Source organism: Anomalospiza imberbis, chromosome 2, assembly GCF_031753505.1.
Source record: "Anomalospiza imberbis isolate Cuckoo-Finch-1a 21T00152 chromosome 2, ASM3175350v1, whole genome shotgun sequence".
Classification (NCBI taxonomy): Eukaryota; Metazoa; Chordata; class Aves; order Passeriformes; family Viduidae; genus Anomalospiza; species Anomalospiza imberbis.
Window position 1 is genome coordinate 63,146,682 of NC_089682.1, and position 25,099 is coordinate 63,171,780.

The 25,099-nt window shown below is 34.5% G+C and overlaps 1 protein-coding gene across 5 annotated transcripts in view; it reads right to left on the reverse strand.

Annotated features, from left to right (window-relative positions):
* The window catches only part of DYNC2H1 (dynein cytoplasmic 2 heavy chain 1), a 146,678-nt gene that overhangs the window by 2,937 nt on the left and 118,642 nt on the right, over positions 1-25,099 (reverse strand). For 2 of the 5 annotated variants that reach the window (XM_068181417.1, XM_068181412.1), the window contains 4 exons: positions 23,462-23,551; positions 8,060-8,169; positions 7,642-7,723; positions 1,264-1,380 (listed from right to left, as the gene is read on the reverse strand). In XM_068181417.1, coding sequence (XP_068037518.1) covers positions 1,264-1,380; positions 7,642-7,723; positions 8,060-8,169; positions 23,462-23,551 — 399 coding nt within the window. Of the gene's footprint in view, positions 1-1,263; positions 1,381-2,962; positions 4,289-5,725; positions 5,911-6,064; positions 6,130-7,641; positions 7,724-8,059; positions 8,170-23,461; positions 23,552-25,099 lie in introns of those variants that run through there. The other 3 variants (XM_068181413.1, XM_068181414.1, XM_068181416.1) reach the window with 3 other exon arrangements.

Below are 25,099 nucleotides of genomic sequence, written 5' to 3' on the forward strand. Positions count from 1 at the left end.
AAAAATACTAAAAATCTTTTTTTTATTTCAAACACAAGATAAATGTTTTTCAGAACAATGGGAGGACTACTTAGAATTCTCATTTAAAATGTGTTTCCATTTGGTGTTGCCATGGAAAACCACACATATTACCATCCTCCACCATCCACCACTGAGTCAATATATTAGAATATCTGGCAATTCCCATGTACCACCTCTCAAGTAAATTAGAAATCAGTTTACTTATCTGAAAAAAACAAAGCCTGTAAATACCAAAAACTGGGAAATCTTTCACTGGTCAACTTTGTAAGAAGTTTCATGATGTTTTCATTTTTTTGTTCTTTTTTAAAAATTTTCTTTCCTAACCAAGCTGGGAGCAATGGTGGAGATGATGGCTATCATTTACTTCTGTGTTCAAGGTCTAAATCTGTTCACCTTTATACTTCTAATGCTATACTATAATATGATGCTATATTTCCCCTGCTGGAAAAAACAATGAGAGAAAAACAAAGTTGGGATACAGCAGTGTGTTAGCAATGGAGCTCCTTGCACAATATCTGTCACAATACACAAAAGTCATCATATTGGTCTAGGCTGTCTCTAGAATCACTCCTGGACAGATTTATCCCAGATATCTTCTGATGGGATGGACTTCCTAAATGTAGGTGGGATGAATTCTATAACAAGCAATTTTTTAGTTAAAAGACACACCTTTGAATACATTCTATGTGACTTTTGGACTTATTTATCAGCGATTGCTACGCCAATTGGAGGGCAGAAGCAGTAACATTTTTTACTGTTTGGATTACTTTGCTTTCATCTTAAAATCTGCAAGCACTGGCATTTTTTAAAATTAGTTTAAGTAGGAAAAAGGCTTTCTTTGCTTACAGCTCACATCATATTCTCTCTTTTTTATTACCAGTGCATTTTCCTTTAATATTTAAAATGCAAAGAAAATATATTCTAGGAATGAACTCCCAAACACATGTATATATTTACTAAACTCAGGTTTGAATATATGCTAATGTTTTTAAAACACAAAGAAAAAAGGTATGACTGCAATAAAGCCCTTGCCTTTATCTAAGCAATACAAGCTGAAGAATATTAACAAAATTACAATAAGTTTCTGTTTTAAATAAAGTAACTGATTTTCCTAGTAAAGATTGGAATTTTTATTTTGAAATTAAAGGAAAACAGTTCAGCAACATCATACTGAAAAGCTGCTATATAGAAAAAAATCAAATTATGGGTCTTGAAAGTTTAGGGCTTTTAATAATTTAGTACCTGTGGAATCCAGGCCATGTAACAAGGGAGAACAGATGACACACTGGGAGAATCATGCAGATTTTCTGAAAGTCGATTTCCATCAAAACGACAACCCTCCAGTTGTAAGCCACTGATCTGCCATGGAAATATAAAATATTCAAACATAAATAACAGAATTAAAAAGTCAGTATTGATTGCACTGTACTTTACTAAATTATGAACCTTTTTATTGTGACCAAATTTTTAAATAACAGGAAACTAATTACTGTTATGTTCTTTGTCAGTATAGGAAACATGATTTAAAAGCAAGATCTGGACCACACTTCAATGTGAACTTCCTCTGATTTGGAATCACATTCTTTGAAATGTTGGAGAAAAATACCTGTAAATGTCATCAATTATGAAACTGCAGTTGCTTGGCATTAGATTAATGGAATTACGATAGCAACAGCCAAGTTCACAATCATTACAATGTCGAGAAGAAGAGAAGAACAATCACTACAATAAGCATGACTTCCTGCTTGGAAGTCTGAGCCCAGCTTTCAAAGAATGGAATGTGCAACTATGCAGCTTCAGCAGAGGCAAACAAAATATATTAAAATAATATAGGAGAAAATTATATTTAACAAACTCAAGACTTCTTAGACATACTGCTGTTTGGCAAAAAAAAAATAAGAATCACAGATGCTTCTTTAAGTAACTATGCAATGCTTTATTTGCAACATGTTTCAAATGTTTTCTTTTCATTAAGTAATTTCAGCCTCTGAATTACATGTTCTGTTTTTTTCTTCTCTGGAGCCTTCCTTAAGTTAGTGATGTCTATTCTAGATTCCTTAAAAAAAATTCCAATATTTGCAAATACTACTGGATTGCTAATAATAATAATAATAACAATAATAATAATAATAATAGTAGTAGTAGTAATTTTGGCCTGCTGAAGTGAGAACTTCAGTTTTAATAGTAATAAAACTTAATTCAATAATAACTTTCATGCAGCTTTTCAAAAGGTTAACAATCCAGCTGCAGCAGATCTGTAACAGAAGCTACCATCTGAAAATCATCTGTCTGTTATGCTATCATACTAAAGTCCTGAATTAAATTTATCATACTGAGGTTGGCTTTCACCAAATGCAAGGTTCATAAAGCAGTGTTGGAATTAGGAAATACAATGTTGCTGGAAAGTGGATGAGTGATCACATAAGCAAAATAGAGAAAAATGTCATTTTCTAATATATTTTCCCTTGCAAGAAATTTTGAAACATCTATCAGATTGCAAAAATGGGCTGAAGTATGATGCTACACTGAAGATCAGTACCACAGAAGATAAAATGGATAAAATTTCCTCAGGTAATTTTATTATTCCTAAATTATGTATTTGACATGAAAAGATGGAATTAAACAGTAACACAGTGTGGGTTACTGTCATGCATGAAAAGCAATGCTTTTCTCCTCAGTGTAAGGGGTTTTTCATTAATAATATTTTAACTGTAAACTAGCTAAGATTACATTTTGCATTTTCAATATCTAATTATTCTTTTGATTGTAGACAGGCATTACACTCTTCAAGAATTTGCTTCTTTAAACTCATGTTTCTCTTTTAATGCTGAGCTGGGGACTCTTCCCTACAATGTACAAGATGCAGATGTACACATTCTAATATGAAAAAAAAAGTTATAAAACATGGCATTTAAAAAAGACATAGAAAATAGCAACATAGCTGTGTTTCTCCTTGGACAGACAGTAACCAGAGAAGTGACAATGTTCTTTGGAGCAATCTGTGCTTCATACAGACTAGGACTTAGAGTGAAACCACCAAAGCTGTGGAAAACCTGAGCCAAAACAACCCCAAATGGAAAGTTCAGAGTAGACATTTTGTCTAACTTTTACACAAATTTTATAAAGATTCATCTCCTATGTTATTCTTTCTGTCCTTCTTGCTTTCTGCAGGGAATATTTTTAGGGACAACAGTTGAAAAAATAACTTTGGCAAAGTTATTGCAGAAAGATTGGTCTAATGAAGAGGTTTTAAAGTTTGTTGCAAGGGTGTTCAAAGGTCTGGCCATCCTAAACAACTCTGAAAGAAATTTCTATAGAAGTAGGTCACTTATTGAAAAAACTTTTTACTGCATGTTTCTTCTTTTGATATTCGCAGTCCCTTTGACATTATAGTTATGTAAAATACCATTTGATATCCTGGAAAACTTTTCCTGCAAACCAATGGTAGAAACTCCTTTGAAGATTAAGACCAAATTTTTACTTTCATTCAATATTAAAAGAAATTAAGAAAAAAACCTAATAATATTAGAACAATGTACTTTCCAATATCATTTGACTGAGTACGCCCATAGCCATGTTTTCATTTCTATAGCAAACAGTATGGAGAAATTACAAGTACTATGAAAGACATGAATTTCACAGCATCTGTAAAGTAATCATAGTATCTTTGAAACTCACCAGAGAGTAATCACAGAAGCTGACCATAATTTTTAATTCTTACAACGAATTTGGCCTTTCACAGCTATCAGGTCTATTTTAGGTTCAAAAAAGTTATTTTTACACATTACAGACTATGTTTCTTTAAAATACCTTTGTAGAAAGTGTGCTGATACCATGGTCCAAAGCACGTCTGTTTCCAAATTTCAAATTCTCTGCAACAGATTTTCCCTTACTAATTAATGCCATAATTTTCCATTACATGATCCAAACTGCAGCAGACTTTGGGAAGTCATATTTTCACTTCATTACCTCTACAGGCCTCCATCATTAATTTATTGATATTTCAGGATGGAGGTATACTGTAAAAAAAGACCTCTCAGTATGCCTTATAATAATATATCTGTCAGTTGCTAAGAGAACAGTTTTGCTATTAATACTCATATTGTGTATTTGAGACTCTCAGTACTTTTTTATTTTTCACTATGTATATTAAGTTCTACCCAAAGTGAAATTACTTACTACCCAATAAGTCTTTTGCCATGTTTCTTCCTTTCTTTCACTCTTTTCTACAATACAAAAAGGGAATGCCAAAAGGAATGACTACCTGCTGTGGTACAACAGCACAATCAGTGCACAAAGCAAACAGAAGAGATGCATTTGCATATCAATATGTGATTTTAGTGCAATAGCCATACATTTTCAGTATCTTTTGTTAAAGCAACCTGGAGTGATAATAAAGAAGGTGTAATTTCATACAGATTGATTCTAAGTGTTATTGAGGAAGGTGTAATTTTATACAGATAGATTCTAAATCAAATATTCATCACATCCTACTAGAAGAGATCCACTCCACATCTTGCATCTAAACCATCACCTGAATTAACACTGATAATTTAACATCTCATTTGATAATTCATATAAGACTAAGGTGTATTCTTGGCCTGATCGAGTGTACCTCTGCCTACTTTGCAGTTTCAATGACAGTTCTAGCACTGCATGCTTCTAACTTACAGGTGACCATAGTGTAAATTATTTGTATTTTTAGGCATAGAAAGATCAACCATCTACAGTTGCTGAAGCTTGATGCCATTTTTTAAAATCACGGCAAGACTGAGAAAGCATTTTCATCATACAGATTGTAAGGACATCTCCTTTTTCTCCTTATCAAAGAACAAATTCTAAGTCATCAAAACCTTTTAAAATAAAAAAGTAAGAAAAAATCTTGAAGACCGTGTCTTCAAAACCATGCCTGACAGTCTTCCTAAGAAAGTTATACAAAGTATGTGCGACTATCAGGTTTAAATTCACCTGCATTCCTACTTGTGCCAGTCCTTCAACAGAGACATTCCATTAGGCTTTTAAATATTTGTTGATTCAGGGACTTGTGCACAACTCTCCCAGACCCTGAAACAGTGTCCCCCAACTCTGTGAGTACAGAATAAAGTCTCTCAGTGGAGTTAATTACATAAGGTGAAACAATATCATTAGCATCAATTGAGACTGATACACCTCAGAATAGCCTATACCATGGTTTGGTATGTCATGGTTAAGGGAGTCATATAAGCTATAATTTCTGATTTTGGTGGGATAAAACAAGGTTCAGCTATCTCACCACAGTTTGTGTTTAAGGACGTATTTATTCTGCTGATGGAACTCTTTTTTTTTTTGAGTTCCCACTCAGAATAGGTTCCCATTCAACAAGGTTAGCCTGAATTCTTGAAACTGCAGATAAAACATTTACTTTACCAGTATTAAAATTCATACTGCTCTGGTGAACCAACCTTAATGTACAATCCAGAGGATCCTTATCAAATAAGACACATTTTAGAGAATTATTTTTCTGAATCAATGACACTTTTATGCCCTAGTTATAGTCCTTGTGGTATATAGCATTACTAATGGAAAAATTTCCCCTCAGTTCTCCATGAGTATGAGGAAGGACTCATGGTAGGGAAATCTAAATATTTAGCATTGCAAATTTTTCCATTCATCAAAGATTAAAAGGAGCAGCGAAAATACTAGTGATTTCTTACTAATAGAGAATCAATGAGTATTTCTCTTACAGAAGAAAAGATAACATTCAAATCAAGTGAAGAAACTTGACAGGATTCTTATGTTTTGCTAAAAATAACCACTCACTGAACTGCTTGTTATATTCCTGGGGCGGAGGATTTCCTCTTAAAGAAAATTCTCTTTTGATTTTCAATCCCTCTTAGAACATGACACATTCTTGTAAATCAAGAGATCATATATATTAACCTTTTTACCTACACGATATAGATTGCTAACAATGTACTTTAACTAGTAATGCCAAAAATTCACCACATGAATTCTCAGACAGTAAAGCATTTTAAACTTCAGTTAGAAGTTTAATAAAACCTTGGAGTACTGTTACAAAACTCTTTCCTCTCATTCTATATTTGCCAAGCAGCTCTTTCAATCTGGCAACTGTAAAATACTGTGATATTTTTTAATATATGAATATACTGAGATAATGTTATTTAGGAGTTAAGGTACTTGACATTGAATTCTCCATTTTTTGAAAATGTTAAGATAGTTTTGAAGAACTTCAAGCTTCTACAGTCTGCAGTTGATATTTAGCCTACTAGAATGACTGGTCTGAGATATGAAACTCAGTTTTGACTTAACTGCTATGGCCTTAGAAGCCTGTCCTGAATCTGTAACCTCAGACCATGTGATTTGCAGGCTCCAAGGTTTGTCATATACCAGGTTTATACCAAGCCCTAAAAGTTCCCTGGTGTATTTATCTCCAAGTTTTACACCCCTGTCTTCTCATACTTCCTATGAAATGAAGCAGGCAATCATTACTCTTATTTAAATATCAAGATTGAAGAATTTGTAAAATTATATTCTCTAGTTCCAACAGGAATTAATTCAACAAAGTTCAAAAGACTGCACTGTATTTAGGGCAGACTGGATGATTACAGTTATCTTTACTAGTTTTGCAATATATTAATATTTTAGGAATATGAAATCTTACATATTCTGTACTAATAGTTTTTGGCAGTGTCAGAAGCCAGCCCAGAACCCTTATATCTTCCACAGTCTTGTGTCTGTCTGCATTATTAGACTAGAGAAGGTCCCTGCCACTTGTTCTCTCTCTCCTAATCCAGCAATCTCTGCTTTAGCTGCATGGGGCCCACAGTTGCTGTTGAGTGCCCTGCATTGGGTACAAGTGTCTCTGTGAGGATGTGGTTTTAAGGGCTGTGCTCCATGCTGAACACAGAACTTGGAGCTGTGCAGCATCATTTTGCGATCAATATGCCTGTAGGAAGACACAGCACAGAAAACTTATTTTGTCAATTCCCTACAAAATTAAGTATAACAAAAGTGTACAGAGACCTGTGCTGAGCAAAGTGGCAGTTTTACCCTGAATGTTAAGAAGCTAAATCAAACCATTTGAGGATTCATCTCTACTTTGCTTTCAAAGCAATCAGTGGTGACTTTATGGCCGCTGGCTGTAGGCTTAACTAATCATTAAAAAATTTTTGGGTTTTTATCCTATCAAAAACTAGTCACCTTATAGTTTACTTTGGTTTACTTCCTTAGTAGTCTCCTTTCAGTGATTAAAGAAAGGCTAACACTTGGCCTTAGGTTTACAGATTTACATTTGCATTTCCTCTGGCTACCAGCCATTGTCTATCTGGACAAGAGATAGAATTTTCATCTAAGAGGTGTTGAAGAGAATGGAGTAATAAGCTTAATTTTAAAATGAGTGCAGTGACCAGGGAAGAGAAAAAAGATAACTGCCTTCCTTTTCTAATTTCTGTGGAATTTTGCACTGCCATTTTAGTAGCTGTATACCATTAACCAGCCTTTTTTGTCTCAGGTACACCAATTATTTATAGCTCAGTTTTCCAGGAAGTGTGCGGACAGATGACTTGGAATATACTGATAAATCCTAGTAAAACATCCTAGTAAAACATCAGAGTAAAATACCTTAACTTGGAGTTTGCCTTCCTGTATTCGCCCTTTCCATGAAGCTGTAAATTTAAGACTATCCACTGAACACCTCATTACTCTGCAATGGAAACACACACACAGTAAATCTTACAGATGTGTAACAACAGGATATCAAACACAAAACCAAGCTCAATGTATTTTCAATGTGTACCATATGATACTAAGTCTTACTTTGAAGAAAAATACATCTCTAACTGAAAAAAAAAAAAACCAAACAATCAACATTTAAACAGGTAACAGTTATTTTACTTCAAGGCAAGAAATAAAAATAAGATTACTGATGACAGCAATTGACATAATTTTTTGGCTCTGTGTCATTGAAATGATATAACCATCCTCACACATAAGGAACAATGGCACATTAGCACAAATAGGCATATTATTTTTCCCTCACCTTGCAGTCTCCTGGCGTAAGGCATTGAGAAATGTGTCTGGATGAAACAGCTCGGAAAGGTCAAGGGTGTCTGACAACAGTTTCTGTTTCTCTGCTTTTTCTACCCAATTCTAAAAGAGAGAATTAAAAAAAAAAAAAAACCAAAAAAAAAAAAAAGAAAATAAATCCTGAAATAACTGGAATTATTACTTGATTTTTCAACATTTTGAGTTAATGTGGGTATGTCAATTATTATGATTAATGAAAAATGTTTGTGTAAACATACTGTAACCTCAAAGCTTAATATTAATTTCTATCATTTCATACTGGTAAAAAGAAAATGAATACCCTTTTGAAATATAAAGAAAATGAGCAGTTTATGTGTAACATGACTCAACCATTCTAAACAAACTCATGTTTCATTCTTTGTTTATTGCAGCTCACTTTGTACCTTGAAAAGTTATCATTGTACAGTGAAAATCATAATTTCAACAATTCTATCATTGTTGAAACCCTATTTCACCTTTACTTACTGGGGAGTTTATGTTTTCCATCAAAATAGCTGCCATTTCTGTCTTTGCTTTAATAAGTTCAGGAAAATAACTGCATTCCTTTTAGGTACGCTTTAAGATCATTTTTTCATATAAATGGCATATTATATTGAAGAAACACTTGATTTTCAATCTGCAGTAATAGTTTTTATAAGTACTTGCCAACAGGTTTTTAAAATATTTCCTACTACTAGGTAGATGCTGCCATTTTCAGTATATTAGTTGGAGACATGAATTCACAGAATTGATTATAAGATAAAAACTGGACTCTTGTTATACGTGGCAATAAATTAATCTAGTGAAGGTGGGGGGAATAACTGTCCTCAATTATCCTTACAGACCACATGACTCAACCTTCTTACAGGCAGCTGTGAAGCCTGTTAGGAGCAGCAAGCTTGGAATTTCTCACCAATGCAACACCTTGTGTGCCAACATGAGAAAAGAGACACACATTGCACCTCACCATCTTCATAAACCACACATCCTAAGAAATGCAGTCTTAGTTTGATCCTCGAGACATTAACGATCTCAGACAAAGAATTTGCTCTCTTCAGACAAATTATTTAGGTACCTGACTGGTTATGCAACAGTCCGCGCTCAAAATCCTCTCCTGAAACTTTTACAATGTATATCTTTGGTACAATTTATTTACATGATATAGTCACAGTCCTAACTATGGCACTGTAGTATGAACCTGAAGTCACTGTGTAACCTGCCACACAATTAAGCTCTTCACAGATAGATTAAGTCTTCAAGGTCAGGCTGGATGAGGGTCTGAGCAATCTGGCCTAGTGGAAGGTGTCCCTGCCTATGGCAGGGGGGTTGGAACCAGATGATACAAACCATTCTGTGACTCTACAAATAATAGAAACTAATCAGAGAGTAAGATTCCACATGCTATCACTTAACAGAGAAAGACAAGCGCCACTCCTTTCTAAATACCAGCTCCCAGGAAATGATAAAATTGCTGTAGTCACTGAATAAAAAAATCTTGAAAATTACACTCTCATCACACAATGTACCTGCCAAGCACCCATATCATGTTTAGAAATTACTTTATTGTATTGTTTGAACTGCTGACAGATGAATAATTCCATAGAACCATTTTGGAAGTGACAAAATCATTGAAAATGCTAGTAGATAACACTCAGTGAGTTTTATTTTATTTTGGCAGCATGTCACACATCTCCATAATGTTTCCACCATGTTCAAGCCTTTAATCAGTTTTGGTTTTTTTTTTATCTGCCACATCCCTGATTACAAGCCCTCAATCCAAATGATTAGAAATCAGTTCTGAGATTTCTGCTTTCCATTTTCATTAGGTAAATGTACACAGTTAATGACTCTTGTCTGCACGATTCTTTTAATGATTTTATATAACTTTATGAAACTTACGACTTCAATTTCTTTTATCGTATAGCAGTAAATGTATTCTGATTAGGAGAGGTTTTGTAAATTGTTTTGTGTAATAGAAGTAGACATCACTTCAACTTGTAATTAATATAATCATTATATTGCTGTCATCAAATAAACCTTTAATGTAACTGCTAAAGAGAAACACTGTCAGGAACACAGATGTTTATATCACCCAATTAAAAGACCAGTATGGGTAATATTAATTCTGAACTCATATTATTAATTAGCACTAGGGTGTGCACAATAACAAAAACTTTCATTAGATCACAAAAGCAAAATTGTAATGTCTTGTACTGCTCTATATAAAGCTGAATATGAAGCTCATTTACATCCATTTGCATAAATAATTTTAGATGCAATCAAATGTATTTTACAACCCAATTGTAAGAAATATCCTTATGTTTATTTTAGTCCTATGAGATCACATGACAGGCTATAAGGAAAATGCTAGTCTCAAAAGACAATGCCACTCCATTAACAGATCATTGTCACTGGTAGTCCCACTGCCATAAGACTGGAAGAGATCAGACGTTGATGGGAAGGAAGTTTAAGCCAAGCTGTAGAAAGACTGAAGTGATGTTTCTTGAAAGGGAGAAATCCTGTAATAGATAACATCCCTTCCCCATCCCAAATCTGATAGAAACACGTACTGACTGCATTTGTCAAAGTGATGAAAAGTTGTTTGACTTCTTATTCATCTTGGACAGCCATGCAGCATTTCAGTCTGAAGGTCCTTCTTCCATCACCAAACCTTATACAACTATGTAGCTATTATACCAACAATGGGGTCTACAAGTCTGAATATCCTAAACCTGAAAATATGTTTATTCCAAAATGTAAAAAGAAAAATCTATCATCTACTCTTCTTTGCAATGGTTTATTTCAAATTTCATTATTTCAATATTTTCTGAATATTACTTATTACAATTACGCTAGAAATTTAACTGTCTGTGATAGATTAATTTAGAAAGTTATTATTATTATAAATATAATATCAAAACATATCAGCGATACCCAAAATGCTTGCAAAGTAATTCCTGGTAGGATATTTCAAAACTTCCATTAATGTGGGGTTCTGTTTGCTATAATAAAAACATTTTCTTGTATTTTTTTTACCTTTACAAAACCAAGACTATTAGCATGGTCTCAGGTATTTCAAATAATATCTTTTCATGCATCTTAACATCCAATAAACATCTATTCCACTTTCAGAGAGAAAGAAGTCTTCCTTATCATCTATAATCCCAAAGCACACTGAGCACCTTATTGAACAGTGGAAGGAATAAGGAGGCTGCCAGATTTTCACATTATTATTTATACAGCTTTAGGATCAAAGAACTTCTCCAAAATGAAGCAAGTACTCTTCCTTTGACAGTTTTAATTCATTCCAAATGTATATTCTTCTGCTGCATTTTTCTATTGCTGTGGTCCCCAAAGAGAAACACACTGAAAAAAGAGAATCATATAAATCACCACAGAAGTGATTTCATTTTTGTGCCTAGATGGAAAATTGTATTCAGTGTTACATGCATATGCATAGCCAGGAACCACACAGTATAATTCTGTTTTTTCTACGAGTTTTAGAAGTTTTCCACATTACTAGGGAAAAAAGTGAAGAACTTTGGCTAAGTCTGAGAGCAAATGATGGTGAGTAGCACTGCTATGGGAGTAAGTATTCAGTTAACTGGAGTTTAGACTGCGCAGTTATGCTACAGTCCCATTTTCCTCACAGTGCAGCAGCTGTTCTACAGGTGTGCTCCAAAGTGGAAAACACCAACAGGAGTGACAATACTACAGCTGAAAGAAATAAAATAGATGGATTTTTCCAGGCACTGAGCCCAGAAAGGGTAATGCCTAGGGTTCTGAGGAGCAACAGATATACAACAATTTGCTCCCTTGTGGTAATTCTTTACATGTGAAATCCTTGAGCCATTATTCTTGAGGGAGTTATCCTTTATTAAATGAATGTGTGAATACTGCAGTATTTCAGGCATATGATAAGGTGTTGGCCCATACTTGCAACTGATAAATAACACAGTAATTTAATTTGGAGTTTATGTTTGGTTTAAAATTTTTCCTTCCCTTCCCTTCCCTTCCCTTCCCTTCCCTTCCCTTCCCTTCCCTTCCCCTACTGCTTTAAACCAAATACTATTAAAGCTTTATTTCAGTTTTCCACACCTCAGAGCCCCCATTTGTTGAGGAAATCTGAGCAATAACACAACAGCAGTGTTACAGCATGAATGTTTCAGGCCCCTTAGCATCAGCATGCTGGCTAACCATGTGCTAGAAGCAGACACATAGTAAGGTACAGCTGACAGAAACATTAGCAGATGTAATCTCATTCTCATTACTGTATTAGTTCGGTTTTTTTATTGAAATAGGAACTTAACTTCCCCTGAATTTCTGTTTCCTACATTTAATATGGATAACAGAATGATGTATAGGAATTGTAACAACATACTGACAAGTTCATGATTGACATTTGCCAAAAATACCTACTTCCAGATATTTCCTGTATGATCACTAAACACAGAATCCAGTTAGGCAATACTCTTGTGCTTCACGCCTTCAAGATTCTTCTTTCCCAAGTACATCAGTCACCAGGCACTAGAATGCATTTGCAGTTACACAGTAGAGTATAACTGGGTAAGGAAGTCTAAGAACTGGAACTATTCCTTGGTGGAACCAACTCCCCATCTCCAATAATAAATTGCAGGGGACAGAAAACAGTGGCATACATTATTCATTTGTAGGTAACAGACTAGACTGCCTACAGTAACACTTGGACAAAGTTAGGACTACATCAAACATAAATCCTTTGCAGAGCTCTGGAGCAGGGATGCTGAACTCTATATTGTGATGGTGCTGGTGTGACTAAAATGGGCTACAGAATACTCAATATATTAGCCACTGGTAATGATGGGAAGCACTGCAGTAATTTGTTTTACAGTGCCAGTTTGAAGGCTGTTTTACAATGAAGAGAGCCAACAGAGAACTGCTTACTTTGCTATGGCTCGTTTTCCCTGGTAACACCCCAAGAGGTACAGATTTTTCATTAGCATCTCCCTCACAGTCCTTGTTCCTCCACTGAAACAATGACCCCTTGAACAGCAGTCACTGGTCTCTCTCCATTTTTTCATTCTTGTTTACCAGTCATTTATTTTTTGTTTACATCCTCTCTTAAGGCTGTCAAAATATGGAGAAAATCTCTCACCCATGCCTGTGTCACAGAACTCTACTATATTAGTAACTATTGAGGCTTAACCTAACTCTCAGATAAATAAGAATGTTAATCAAACAGTCTAAAGCAATCTAACCAGAAATTGTTCAACTCCATAGGGCCCATATCCCAAAATACCTAAAAGATACCACAATTAAAAGGCAAAGAAGGAAATCTGGGGGTTTTTTACGTTAGAAAAAAGAGATCACAGAATGGAAACACTGGCTGATGAAACTCCATTTAAACAAAGGAAGTAAATGATGTCATGGCTAGTCTGTGATGTGGCACCCTGGCACATCATGCTAGCTCATGCTCAAGCTGCTTACACTCCATTAAACAGAATACTCCTACACTGCTCAGATTAGCAAATAGTTTGCTCAAAAAAGAACAACTTTGTGTAGACACAGAATATAATTAATTTTTTAGTTTTTTAAATTGAAGTAGTAAGCTAGTATGGATTGTTGTTTGCTCCTACATTGTAAAGCTAAGGCTGTTAGCATAAAGGTACCTCAACTGCAGCATATCAGCTCTCTGAAGCTCATACTACCTTTTCTTAAACCCAAAAGCAAATTTCTTTTGTTGTGGCCAATCCCAAAAGAATAGCTCATCATAAAGGCTGTAGGTCTCTTTCATATGTTCAGTCACACCTGAAAGTTAAGAGAATGCTGAAGAGCATTAGCACGGCATAAAACTTCATTCACACCTGTTCTCAGGAAGCAAACTAGAAAAACATATATTAGAGAGCAATTTAAGGAAAAAATATTGCACATTTTGTTAAACAGCACACTTTTTTGAGTTATATTTTTAAATTAATTTTTTTCCTTTTCATTTAGCTATAATGGATTTTCTTTTTATTTAGCTATAATGGATTTTTAAATTACTTCCATTGTAGAAATAATTTATTCATAAAATTAGGCATTTTGGCACCCAATCCAATTGTAATTCAGAGTAGCTCCAAATTCAACACCAATTTAGGTTGCTCAGTCTACTGTATTTCTGTGTATCTCCAAAGATACCTCCACAAATCATATATTTCCACAAACATGTCTGGACAATATGGGTATTGTTTTTTAATTTAGAAGCTGACAACAAGAAAAGTGATTTAGATGTGGCCTCAAAAGTGTGGCCTCAAAACTGCCTTTGACCCTTAGTAAGGTCATTAGGAATTTTGCATTTCTATGGTATCTTTGGATACCCACAGTGGTTTCAGTTTTATTATTCTAGTAACATCTTAATCCATCCTGTTTGATGGATTATTCTGTTGATATATTCAAATCATTACTTTTTACTTTCTCAGCGTGATAAAATACATGAAACATATGACAGAATAAATCTTTTTCATAGCTTTGTAATCTGCATATCTGAAGAATTAATAGTATTTGCTTTAGTTCTAAATTATTTACTGCCTTTTGCTTGATATATAAGTAATTTCAATTACTTAATTTATTGCATGTGATAATGAAATATTAGAAATAATACTGAAAATATTAATTATAGAAAACTTATAAGAAAACCCACTGTGTGTATAAGGAAAAGCACATACAACAGTGTAAAACAGTATAAACCTGACAGGAATTTTGAAATTCAAGTTCAGATGTAGAGAACAGATTTCTCATTGGATCATTACTCTCTTAGTTCAGAGTGACTGTGTGGAATTACCACTACAAATATATCAATATGCTTTTGCATATCCTCCTCCATGTAAGGGCACACATTCTAATTTAGTTACTATTTATAGCACTCAGCTGAACACACTGGGAAACATTACAGAGCAGGAGGGCATTTATCCTTCCTCTCTTTAAGCATCACTTACACACCTTAAATAGGGATCTAAGCTTCCCATCACTCTTAACAACTCTTCTACTTTGACTCAAGGTTTTATTTCTTTTTCTTCAGTTATGAACCTTGCTGAATGTTCAGAGACAAAGACCACACCAAAAAGAACTCTACTAAGAAAAAAAGCAAACAACAAAATGAACAAAACCCCAAATCTGAATGCCTTTCTGTTGACTTCAGTTTTAAAATGCAGTCATGTCTGTTTACAGATTTGCTGAGTGCACTTGTATCCTGCTCTGACTGCTTTATTTCACTGTGAATTCCCAAGAGTAAAACTACTGCACACTCAGCAGATAAAGAAGGGTTTAGTCAAGAATTATTCTTATGACTCTTTTCCTTCATAAACTACATTTGAATTGACAGCCTTGAAACTTAAAAGGCTCTGAAATTTTAAATATTTTTTATATATATGCAAAGGGATACAATATGAAACTGAGTAATTTCAAATTCAGTAATATGGCATCTTCTTCAAAGACAGAAAGATAGGTCAAGATGCAGTTACATTTCTGCCTTCCCCCCAAAAAAAGGATACTAATTAGGAATAATGCTCACTTGTAGAATGGAAATCTGTTTCTAATGAAAAATGGGCTTATTTTTAAAATACATATCTGCAAATGATATTTGAGAAATAGTTACAGCATGTTACCATTTATTTTGACCTATTAAGATCTCAAAACAGGAGATGAAATATTTTGCAAACTGTTACACCAACCCAGTTCCAGCAAACCATCTAGAGGTTAAAAAAGAGCCACAATCACACTACATTTTATTTACAAGAGTAATTTATTTCTACATATTTCACATAATTTATTTCTATGTATGAACTTCTAACTACGAAATCAGAATTACAAATAAAACAATAACGTATTTTGAATAGATTGCTTACTTTTAGTAGATAGAATATTTCTGTCAGTATAGTGGTGATCAGAACAGCAAGTTCCTGTAACCAAGGGCAAGTCCCAGCTAAACAACCCAGTGGCCTTTTTATGATGGAGTGACTACAGCACTGGGCAAGGGAAGGGCTGCAAATCGGGATTTATGAGCTATCTATCTGGATTTCTATAAAGCCTTTGACATGGTCCCTCACAGCATCCTCCTCTTTTAGCCAGAGAGATGGATTTGATAGGTAGATTGTGAGATTGATAAGAAATTGGTTGGATGGTGACATCCAGAGGATATTGATCAATGACTCAGTGTCCCAATGAACATCATTGACAAGTGTTGACCCCCCTGAGGTCCATACTGGGACCAGTGTGACTTAATATCTTCATTAATGACATAGACAAAGGGATCAGGTGTACGCTCATCTGAAGGACAGGATGTCACCCAGAGGGACCCAGGCAGGCTTGAGGAGTGGGGCCCTTGGAATCTCATAAGGTTTTACAAGACCAACTACAAGGTGCTGCTCCTGGATCATGGCAGCCCCTGGTACCAGCACAGGCTGGGGATGAGCAGATGGAGAGCAGCCCTGCTGAGAAGAACTTGGGGTGCTGGTGGGTGAGAGGCTGGACACGACCCAGCAATGTGCACTCAGAGCCCAGGCAGCCAGTGGTGTCCTGGGATGCATCCAAAGCAGCGTGGGCAGCAGGGCCAGGGAGGGGATTCTGCCCCTCTGCTCTGCTCTGCTGAGACCCCACCTGCAGGGCTGTGTCCAGCTCTGGAGTCCCAGAACAGAGAGGACATGGACCTGTTGGAGTGAGTCCAGAGGAGGACACCAGGATGATCAGAGGATCATTTCTCCTATGAGGAAAGGCTGAGAGACCTGAGATTGTTCAGCCTGGAAAAGAGAAGACTTCAGGGAGACCTAACTGCAACCTTTTGTACCTGATGGGAACCCTACAATAACGATGGAGAGAGATGACAAGAGCATGTAGTGACAGGACAAGGGGGAATGGCTTCAAACTGAAAGAGGGTAAATTTAGGTTAGATATTAGGGAATAAGTTTTTTCTGTGAGGGTGGATGAGGTATTGGAACAAGTTGCCCAGAGGAGTTGTGGGTGCCCCATTCCTGGAAGTGTTCAAGGTCAGGCTGGATGTGGGTCTGAGCGGGTCTGAGCACTGATCTAGTGGCAGGTGTCCCTGACTATGCCAGGGTGTTAGAACAAGATGGTCTTTAAGGTCCCTTCCAACCAAAACCTCTCTCTAATTCTAAGTTGTCTTAAAAAAGCAAAACAGATTGATGGGATGAACCTACAAATTGGTGCATTATCATGTGCTGCAGCCTTTTCATTCATTAATGGATGGAATTTAAATTACCAGTCTTTGACAGAATAACATAAGGACTCATTTTCATATGTGAATGATAATAACATCATTTTCTACCACTTGTATTAAAATTAAACTTTTTGCTTGAGCTTTTGTCAGGCAAGACTATCCATTTTACTCTGCTTTCTCTTTTGCAGACAGCTCTGTCCATGATAAAGGAGATACAGTGAAAAACAAGTTATTAGAAACAGAGCAATCTACACTTTTAATTTTGACATATTAAATGCATAAAATTGATCATTATTTTATCATTGCATCTTTTCAGCTTTCTTCCTGTGTTGTGAAAATGTATCTTGTAGCTCAAAGAGAAAAATTAATGAATGGTCATTATTTTATTAGTTTAAATAAAGGTCATCAACTACAGCTTTACATATTATACAATATATAGTACAGCTTTTTGTAATTTACTAAGTATATAAATACTATCTTGCATTCATAGAAGAAATACAGAATATGAAATCTAGGGGTTTTTAAATTAAACTAGGTTAGGAAAAAAAGATAATTTTCTTTAATATATGGTAATTTCTCAGAGACACAATGTCCGTAGAGACAATGACTTGGGCTTGTCTTCTTTTATTCAACACTGACATAAAGTCCTTTTATGAGTAATTATCTCTGGCAATAAATATTTTATAATCAAAGAGCTGAATAATCGGTTACCGCTATGATAAGGGGTGCTGCTCAAACTTCTAGTTACAAGGTAGTATTTCATAATTTCAACAAAACAGCCGTTCTCACAAAACATGCCTAGAATTTCAAGAGTTTCATTAACAGCTGTTGAATTCTGTTGAAACAAATTACTTTTCTCAACAGTTAAGCCTGATGTTTATTAAAACACCCATAACTTGTGGATGCTTCAGTTTAACAGAGCACCTAACACTCACTGGGAATAAGCTTCAAAAGCTCACAATGAAACCAAAGGAAATGCAGGTAGTGATATTTTCCCTTTTCCAATGCTGCTGTTTAAAAACTGTTTTTCCAGTTTTTTGTGCAACTGCTTTTTGTGCAAAAGGCATGTTTTTCCAAAACTTGACATAAGTCTTGCTCATTGGCAACCAAAATTATTTACCTTTGAAATAGCACAGTTTGCAGATTTAGTGCTAAACCCACTGTATTTTGGAGGAAAACAAACATTTCACTACAAAAAAAAAAAAGTTGTATTTCATTTTGAGCATCACATTATATGAAAGATATTATATAATTAGAGACTGTCCCAAGGAGGGCTGCAAATATGGTGAAGGGCCTGGAGGGGAAACTGTATCAATACATAAACATAGCTTTCTGTAAGAGCACAAAAAATACTTCAGCTTCTGCTTTAATTTCCTTGGACATTAGCTCTTATTTCAATGGACAACTCCTATGACTCGTCCATGTCCAAAACTTTCATCTCACATTCTGTTTGGTCCCTTGTTTGGATGGTGCATCTTTACAAAGCACTACTGCTGTATATCAGCCTTTACTTCATCAATGCAATCTATGTGAGACTGATTAGAAGGGACATGATAAAACAGCTGCTAAGAGTTTCAAATTTGCCTATTAGAGACAAAAACCCCATTTTTTTAGTAATACTTTCAAATTTCCAATTTTTACCAAGCAGTTATCAATTAGATATAAGGTCTTAAAAGATATATCCTTGCTGATAAATTTAGAACAAAGTGAAATCATTTTGCAACATGATGAGAACTGAGGGAGCCAATTGAGGATCAGTTCCTTAGCAGATAATGTTACTCTGCAGTTGTATTTTTGTTTTGAAAGTCACGACAGCTAAAGAGGAGAAGCCAAGAAAAATAGCAGAAAATTGCTAATTCTTCAGAATAATGTGGAAATTTGAACTAAAATAATGGAATGGGTGGATTTAAAACACATTACTTTTATGAATTTTTGTGCTTCAATATTAGAATACTAAATCTGGAGTATTCTGCACTGCACAGATACCCAGGTAACAGCTGTTCAAATACAGCGTCATGAGAGGAACAATGACAAGGTGGGGAACCAGCCAAACTAATCCATCTGAATCAGCCTCTCCTAAAACTGTAAACCACAAACCATTAAGCTATTGTCCCTGCTGCAAACTCTGCTAAAGCAATGTATTAGAAAACACTCTAGAAACTAAGTGTGATTACTTGGACTGGGATAGGCCTTATTATGGAGTGCCCAAGTAGATGAATAGCAGGACTGAGCATGACTATTCTGGATTTGTACAAGATTTATTATGTGAGTTCTTTAACCTGGTGAAAATTGAGAGGACTTGATTCCCTCGGTTTTCTAAGAGCAGCCCTTCTGCCTGTTATCAGTGAATGAAAATTTAATATTTCTGCCTAGATGCCTGGGGTGCAAAGGCAAAAATCCTGGATTTCCTATTCCCTGAAGGTTTTATAGTAAATTCAGCATGCAATTTCCAAGAGTTCAAAGCTCAAATACCTTGAACGTCCAATCCACCTTTCTGGAGACCTAATTGTTGAAACAGAGGAAATAGGGTTCCGAAACAGGAACAAAGTCATTCTTCCTTAAACAGTAAAAGATCATTAAAATAGCAAAAATCTTATACTAGGTGATCAAACTGGTATTGAAGTTAAATATTACTACCTTAGATTTTACTCAGGACAGAAAGGAACAAGAGAACAGCATCTCAGAAAAATGTAAGTCTCTTGAAAAAATATTAAATTTAACTTCTTTATATAATAGGAGTACTTTTTAGATAAATACACAATTTCAACAAAACCTTTCATAAATTATGCAACTAAAAACTTTCAGTATTCATAAACATTTCTTTGATTAGAACTCTGAAGTCAGAATGCAAGACTTCTAGCAGCTTTCTAACTCAACAGCCATCCAAAGGAAGAACTGTTTTTGTAAATGACATAAAACCAGCTGAGTCCAAAATAATGAAATATAAGGACTTCTTGGAATAAGAAGAGTTTGGGATTCCTTTTTGAAAAGGTGAAATTAAGCTCTTTTTTTAGTTCTAGTGGAAACAAAAAATCAATTTCCAATTTGTTGACCTGAAACAATTTTTAAGGTTGATATTCAGCTGACATTTGCCTGGGCTGCTGTTTTGCCTCTTGACAGCTGCAGTTCTGAGTCTCCTCTCTCTCTTTCTCCCCTGCTGGTATCCATAGCCATGAAAAGACGCTTTATCTACAGACTGCAATGCACTTAATACCATTATATGCTGATGTGTATTATTGCTGAGCTGTGATCATAAACCACAGGAGAGGGAAACCACAGAACACATGTAGGGTGCCATCATGAGGAAACTCACAGTGTAAGGACCAAGAATTAAAACTTATACAATTACCACTGATGATTCATACATTTCATATCTTAATGTTGGTAGCAAATATATCACTGTAGCCAGACAAGCTGAAGCACAGTATTATAAAGTTCAATGTCAGCACTGAAAGTATTCAGAACCCTTGAAAGTATTCAGAACTCCATCTTAGAAAAATGTTCAACACATAACTTTTGCTTCAATTTAAAGCAAAAGTTACCATTCAAATATCAGAATTTTCACCTGGGAAGAAATCACCTATTTACATCAGGTCTGTCACCATAACATAGTACACAGCAACACGTCACTACTGCATTTTGCATATACAAATTTCTTCAAACTTTGAAAAGGCAGTTTTCTTTGGTTTTTTTTGTTTTTTTTTTCTTAATTTTGCTTTTCACTGAGTAAATGCAGACCTTAAAAATGCAACACCTGTTGTTTTTCTGCCTGTTGTTGTGTAATGCTCTCAGAACATATTTACACTTCTATAAATTCTGCTATAAATATTTTACCATCTGGCCTATATTTTGTGTTCCTCCCCATCCCTATTAAATGCTTGTTGCAGTTACTTTTATTGTTTTCTGCACTGGCAGCAAATCACTTGACAAGGCAGCCTTTAACTAATAGCCTAGGCAGAGACTTACTCCATCCTTAGTAAATGTAATCCTTCAGTACAACTTAGATCTTTCAATGTCTCCTACATCATCTTAAAAATACCTAAATCAAAACTGTCTCAAACAGTAAAGTACAAATCAATATCTACAGCCAATGAAACAGAGGGACATAAGAGTAACTAAAAAAAAAGCTTATAAAGTTGGTCATATAAAACAAATCCAAAATATAGCATTTATTGAAATATAAATCAGAAGATAATTTTTAGAATTGTGAGATATCTTTCTAAAGCCTTTATTGAATTTCTGAATACTAAACCTAGAATTAACTACCGATAAATTACATTTATAAAATCAATAATGAAAACTCAGACAAAAGAAAAGTTAATTAAAAAATGATCAAGAGTAATCAGGAAGGCGTAATGTGCACAATCATGATTTGGAATCACATTTAAGGAATAGGACGATTCAACCAAAATGCATAATTAGAAAGAATCAACATTTTTATAATAATATACAATACAGAAATACAGAAACTGTATTTCAGATGTGATTTGTCTAGAAGCTTGAGATACAAAACTGATACTTTATTATTAAGAAGTGATCCAAACACAACTATATTACATACCTGACATTAAAGAAATAAAATGAGACAACTAGCAGCTGTTATCACTAATAAAAATTTAACATAATTTACTGCTTATGGACACAGTCAATTATCTACTGTAAAGCTATGCTTTAATAATCTTTCTCTCTCTTACAATAAATAACAGTTAAAAATTGTAAATGAGTCCTTCATAATAACTTTCATAAAAATGACTAATCCAAATGTACCATTTTGTCAGTAGTTTGAGAAATGAGAAAGGAAGAGTACTAGCATGGTAATGCAGCAAATATAATGCAACACATGAGTCAATAGCTGACTGGAATAATATATGGAAATAAAAACTTTTGGGATATGTGTGGTTGAAAATCATCTGTTACTATTAAAATTAATTTCATCCTGTCACCTCTGCATTATGACTTTGTATGGTAGGTACACTCCACACAGAAGTTCAAACTCTAATCTCAGATTTCCATTAAAAATAAATCATATAAGTAAGGAAAATTGCATGCAATTTTGTCACAACCAAAAGAAAGTAGAAGTTGCAAACACTCTTGAAGCTTACAGACACACTGACTCATCATAAATGTTGTTTTTTTTAATATTAAAGGCTATAATAGTCAGCAAAAAGACAGATGGGACTAAGTTCAACTCCAGTTTTATAAACAACATTTGAACATGCATTATCACTTTTTGCCATACATATTTATATTTTTTTCTGCTTTGTACTTTTTTTGTACTTTGTACTTCTGCTTTTTTTTGAAGGAAAGGATAAAGAAAAAATAAGTATCAGCCAAAAGAAACTGTTTGCATAACAAGAATCTTATTAATACTTTGGAGACATTTATTTGACAGTTTCTTTAGAAAAAGTAATGCCCTCAAATCTTTCTTCTGAATTTGACTGGCAACATAAATGTTGACAAAAATCTTGGTATCCCATTGGACGAGATGTATTAAATCAAGATCAAACCAACAGCTTTCTATTTATTGCCTGGAGGTAACAAAGATCTGTCCTTTCTAAAGTAGTCTTCCTCTCTTCCAGGTTCTCACAATTTTCTCTCTATGTATCCAACACAGATAAGGAATCTGTTTCCTTAAATATTAATTAATTTAGATAAATTACTTTTATTTGTCTTTGTATTACCTTAAATACACCACTTCTGTCAATCAAAGTATATATAGCTTTACCTTAACTAAAAATTAACCTCTTAACTGTCACACTGTGGATAGACACCTTCTCTTATGTCCCCTTGAAAACCTTGAGAATGCAGACCTTTTCATTGCTTTCTTCCAAGACTAGACAGCTATGAATTTCTACATTAATTTTATTAGAAATGCTTCACTTATGTCTAGATAGGCATCTCTCTACCAGATTAAAGAGTGTGTCTTGACTTAAATGTAAAATTTAATCTGGGTAAAAAAAGTCTTCTTTCCCCACAGCTCACCATAAACACTAATGACTAAGATGTAATTCACTTCCCTGTGTGAAGTAACTAACAATATTATCACATTATTCCTTGATCTTTAGATTTTTATATGCCTTTTCACACATCTAAAATTCTTTTGGACCTGTGTTTGTAAAGGTCTACTGTAGTGGAATTTAGATAATATACTGTGTCACTGAGTAAAAAATGACTCTTTAAAATTACCTGTATAGCAAGTGCTCGAGCTACAAGACTTCTAAGATATTGCAAAGGATCTTCTGGACCTTCCCACTTGCTTTGCCATGTGACAGGACACTGAAATAAAAATATATATATTGAAAGAATCAATTCCATTGTCATTTCATTTTAAGTTGGCAACTTGAATAAAAATAAATAACCTGGAGATCAAATATATCTACAATAAAAAAAAGGCAACACCAGCAATATAATGATCAAGAACATACAACCATAAACAGAAAGGTTGCATTACTGCTAATTCTTTGTGTGGCCCAGCCACAGTGTTGATAGAGAATTTGCAAGAACCTCTGCTATTGAATAAGGAAACATCAGTTGGTTCCACAAATATTTCCAAAAGGCCTAAGAGCATTATGTCTTGGAAAGTCACAATGTCATCTTTCAACTGCAGCCAGTTTCCCATTCCTTTGCTGCAGCCTCCGCAAACTTCAAACGCAGTTGTGTGGCTCTGTGGTAGAGAGAATCTGATACAATTCCTCTGCATTATTATTTCTCATCACCTTAGAGCTTTTGTAGAGCAGCACTGAGAAAAAAAGTCCTGCAAGACTTCCCCATATAAATTTCTCATTGACTTCAAAAAGAAAGGCTTAAAAGGGCATCTCTTAAACTTCCTCTTTAATAAGGATAGAAACACTAATTTTACCTACTCCACAAGAATCTAAAGCACACTGAAAGTGATTGCAAAATTCTCCTACTTATGAGAAAGAGAATTAATGTAAAGCAGTACCTGTGGAATATTGCACACTGCTGAAGATGCTAAGCAGAATCAACAGTTTATACTGTTTAATATTTACAGCTGCATTTTCCAGGAAGTTCCCATTCTAATAGCATATGTACTGAACAGGTATTCAAAATCTGATCCTGGAAGTTTGCAAAAAAAGGTATTTTTCAAAGTAAATACTCTGTGTTTACCTTTTATAGATAAAAACCAAAACTCGCCTAGATTCAAGGATACTAATTAAAATTAATTCAATAAACTAGAATACATACAAAACAATTAATAAAGGACAGTTAACTGCATGGGGATTTTCTTAATTAGGATTTTTTGAAAAATATTTTTTATTTGAGATCTTGCATTTTTGCAGCCTCTTCTACTAGATATGCATTTAGAGATAGCTCATCAATCTATCACTTACAAGGCATTTGCCTAATGTTGTTAATATATCACTCTAAATTACATTAAGTCTAAAGAAATTGCTTAGCTAATTGTTATGTAAGTGTATCTCAGATGTGCTTATGTTCTTTTTGGCTGGGGTGGAGTTAATTTTCTTCACAGTGGCTAGTATGGGCCTAACATATCAATTTTACACAAATACTGCACATTGATGAAACCTTTATAAGTCATACATTTATTGAATTTTGCATTTCTATTATTAATCCAGAGGTTTCTTCAGGCACTACAATTTTAAAAGAGCTACAACCTAGTGGGTTAAAAATACAGCTTTTGAAAAATAATCCTTTGCTACATAAAACATGAAAACACTAAACAAGAAGAATGTATAGAAAACACATGAAAAAACATTTTAGGATGACAAATCGAGTGAGGTTTAGCTGCCAAGCCAAGAATGTGGCATTAGCCTCTCTGGAAGGCTGCTGGGAAAATTGCTA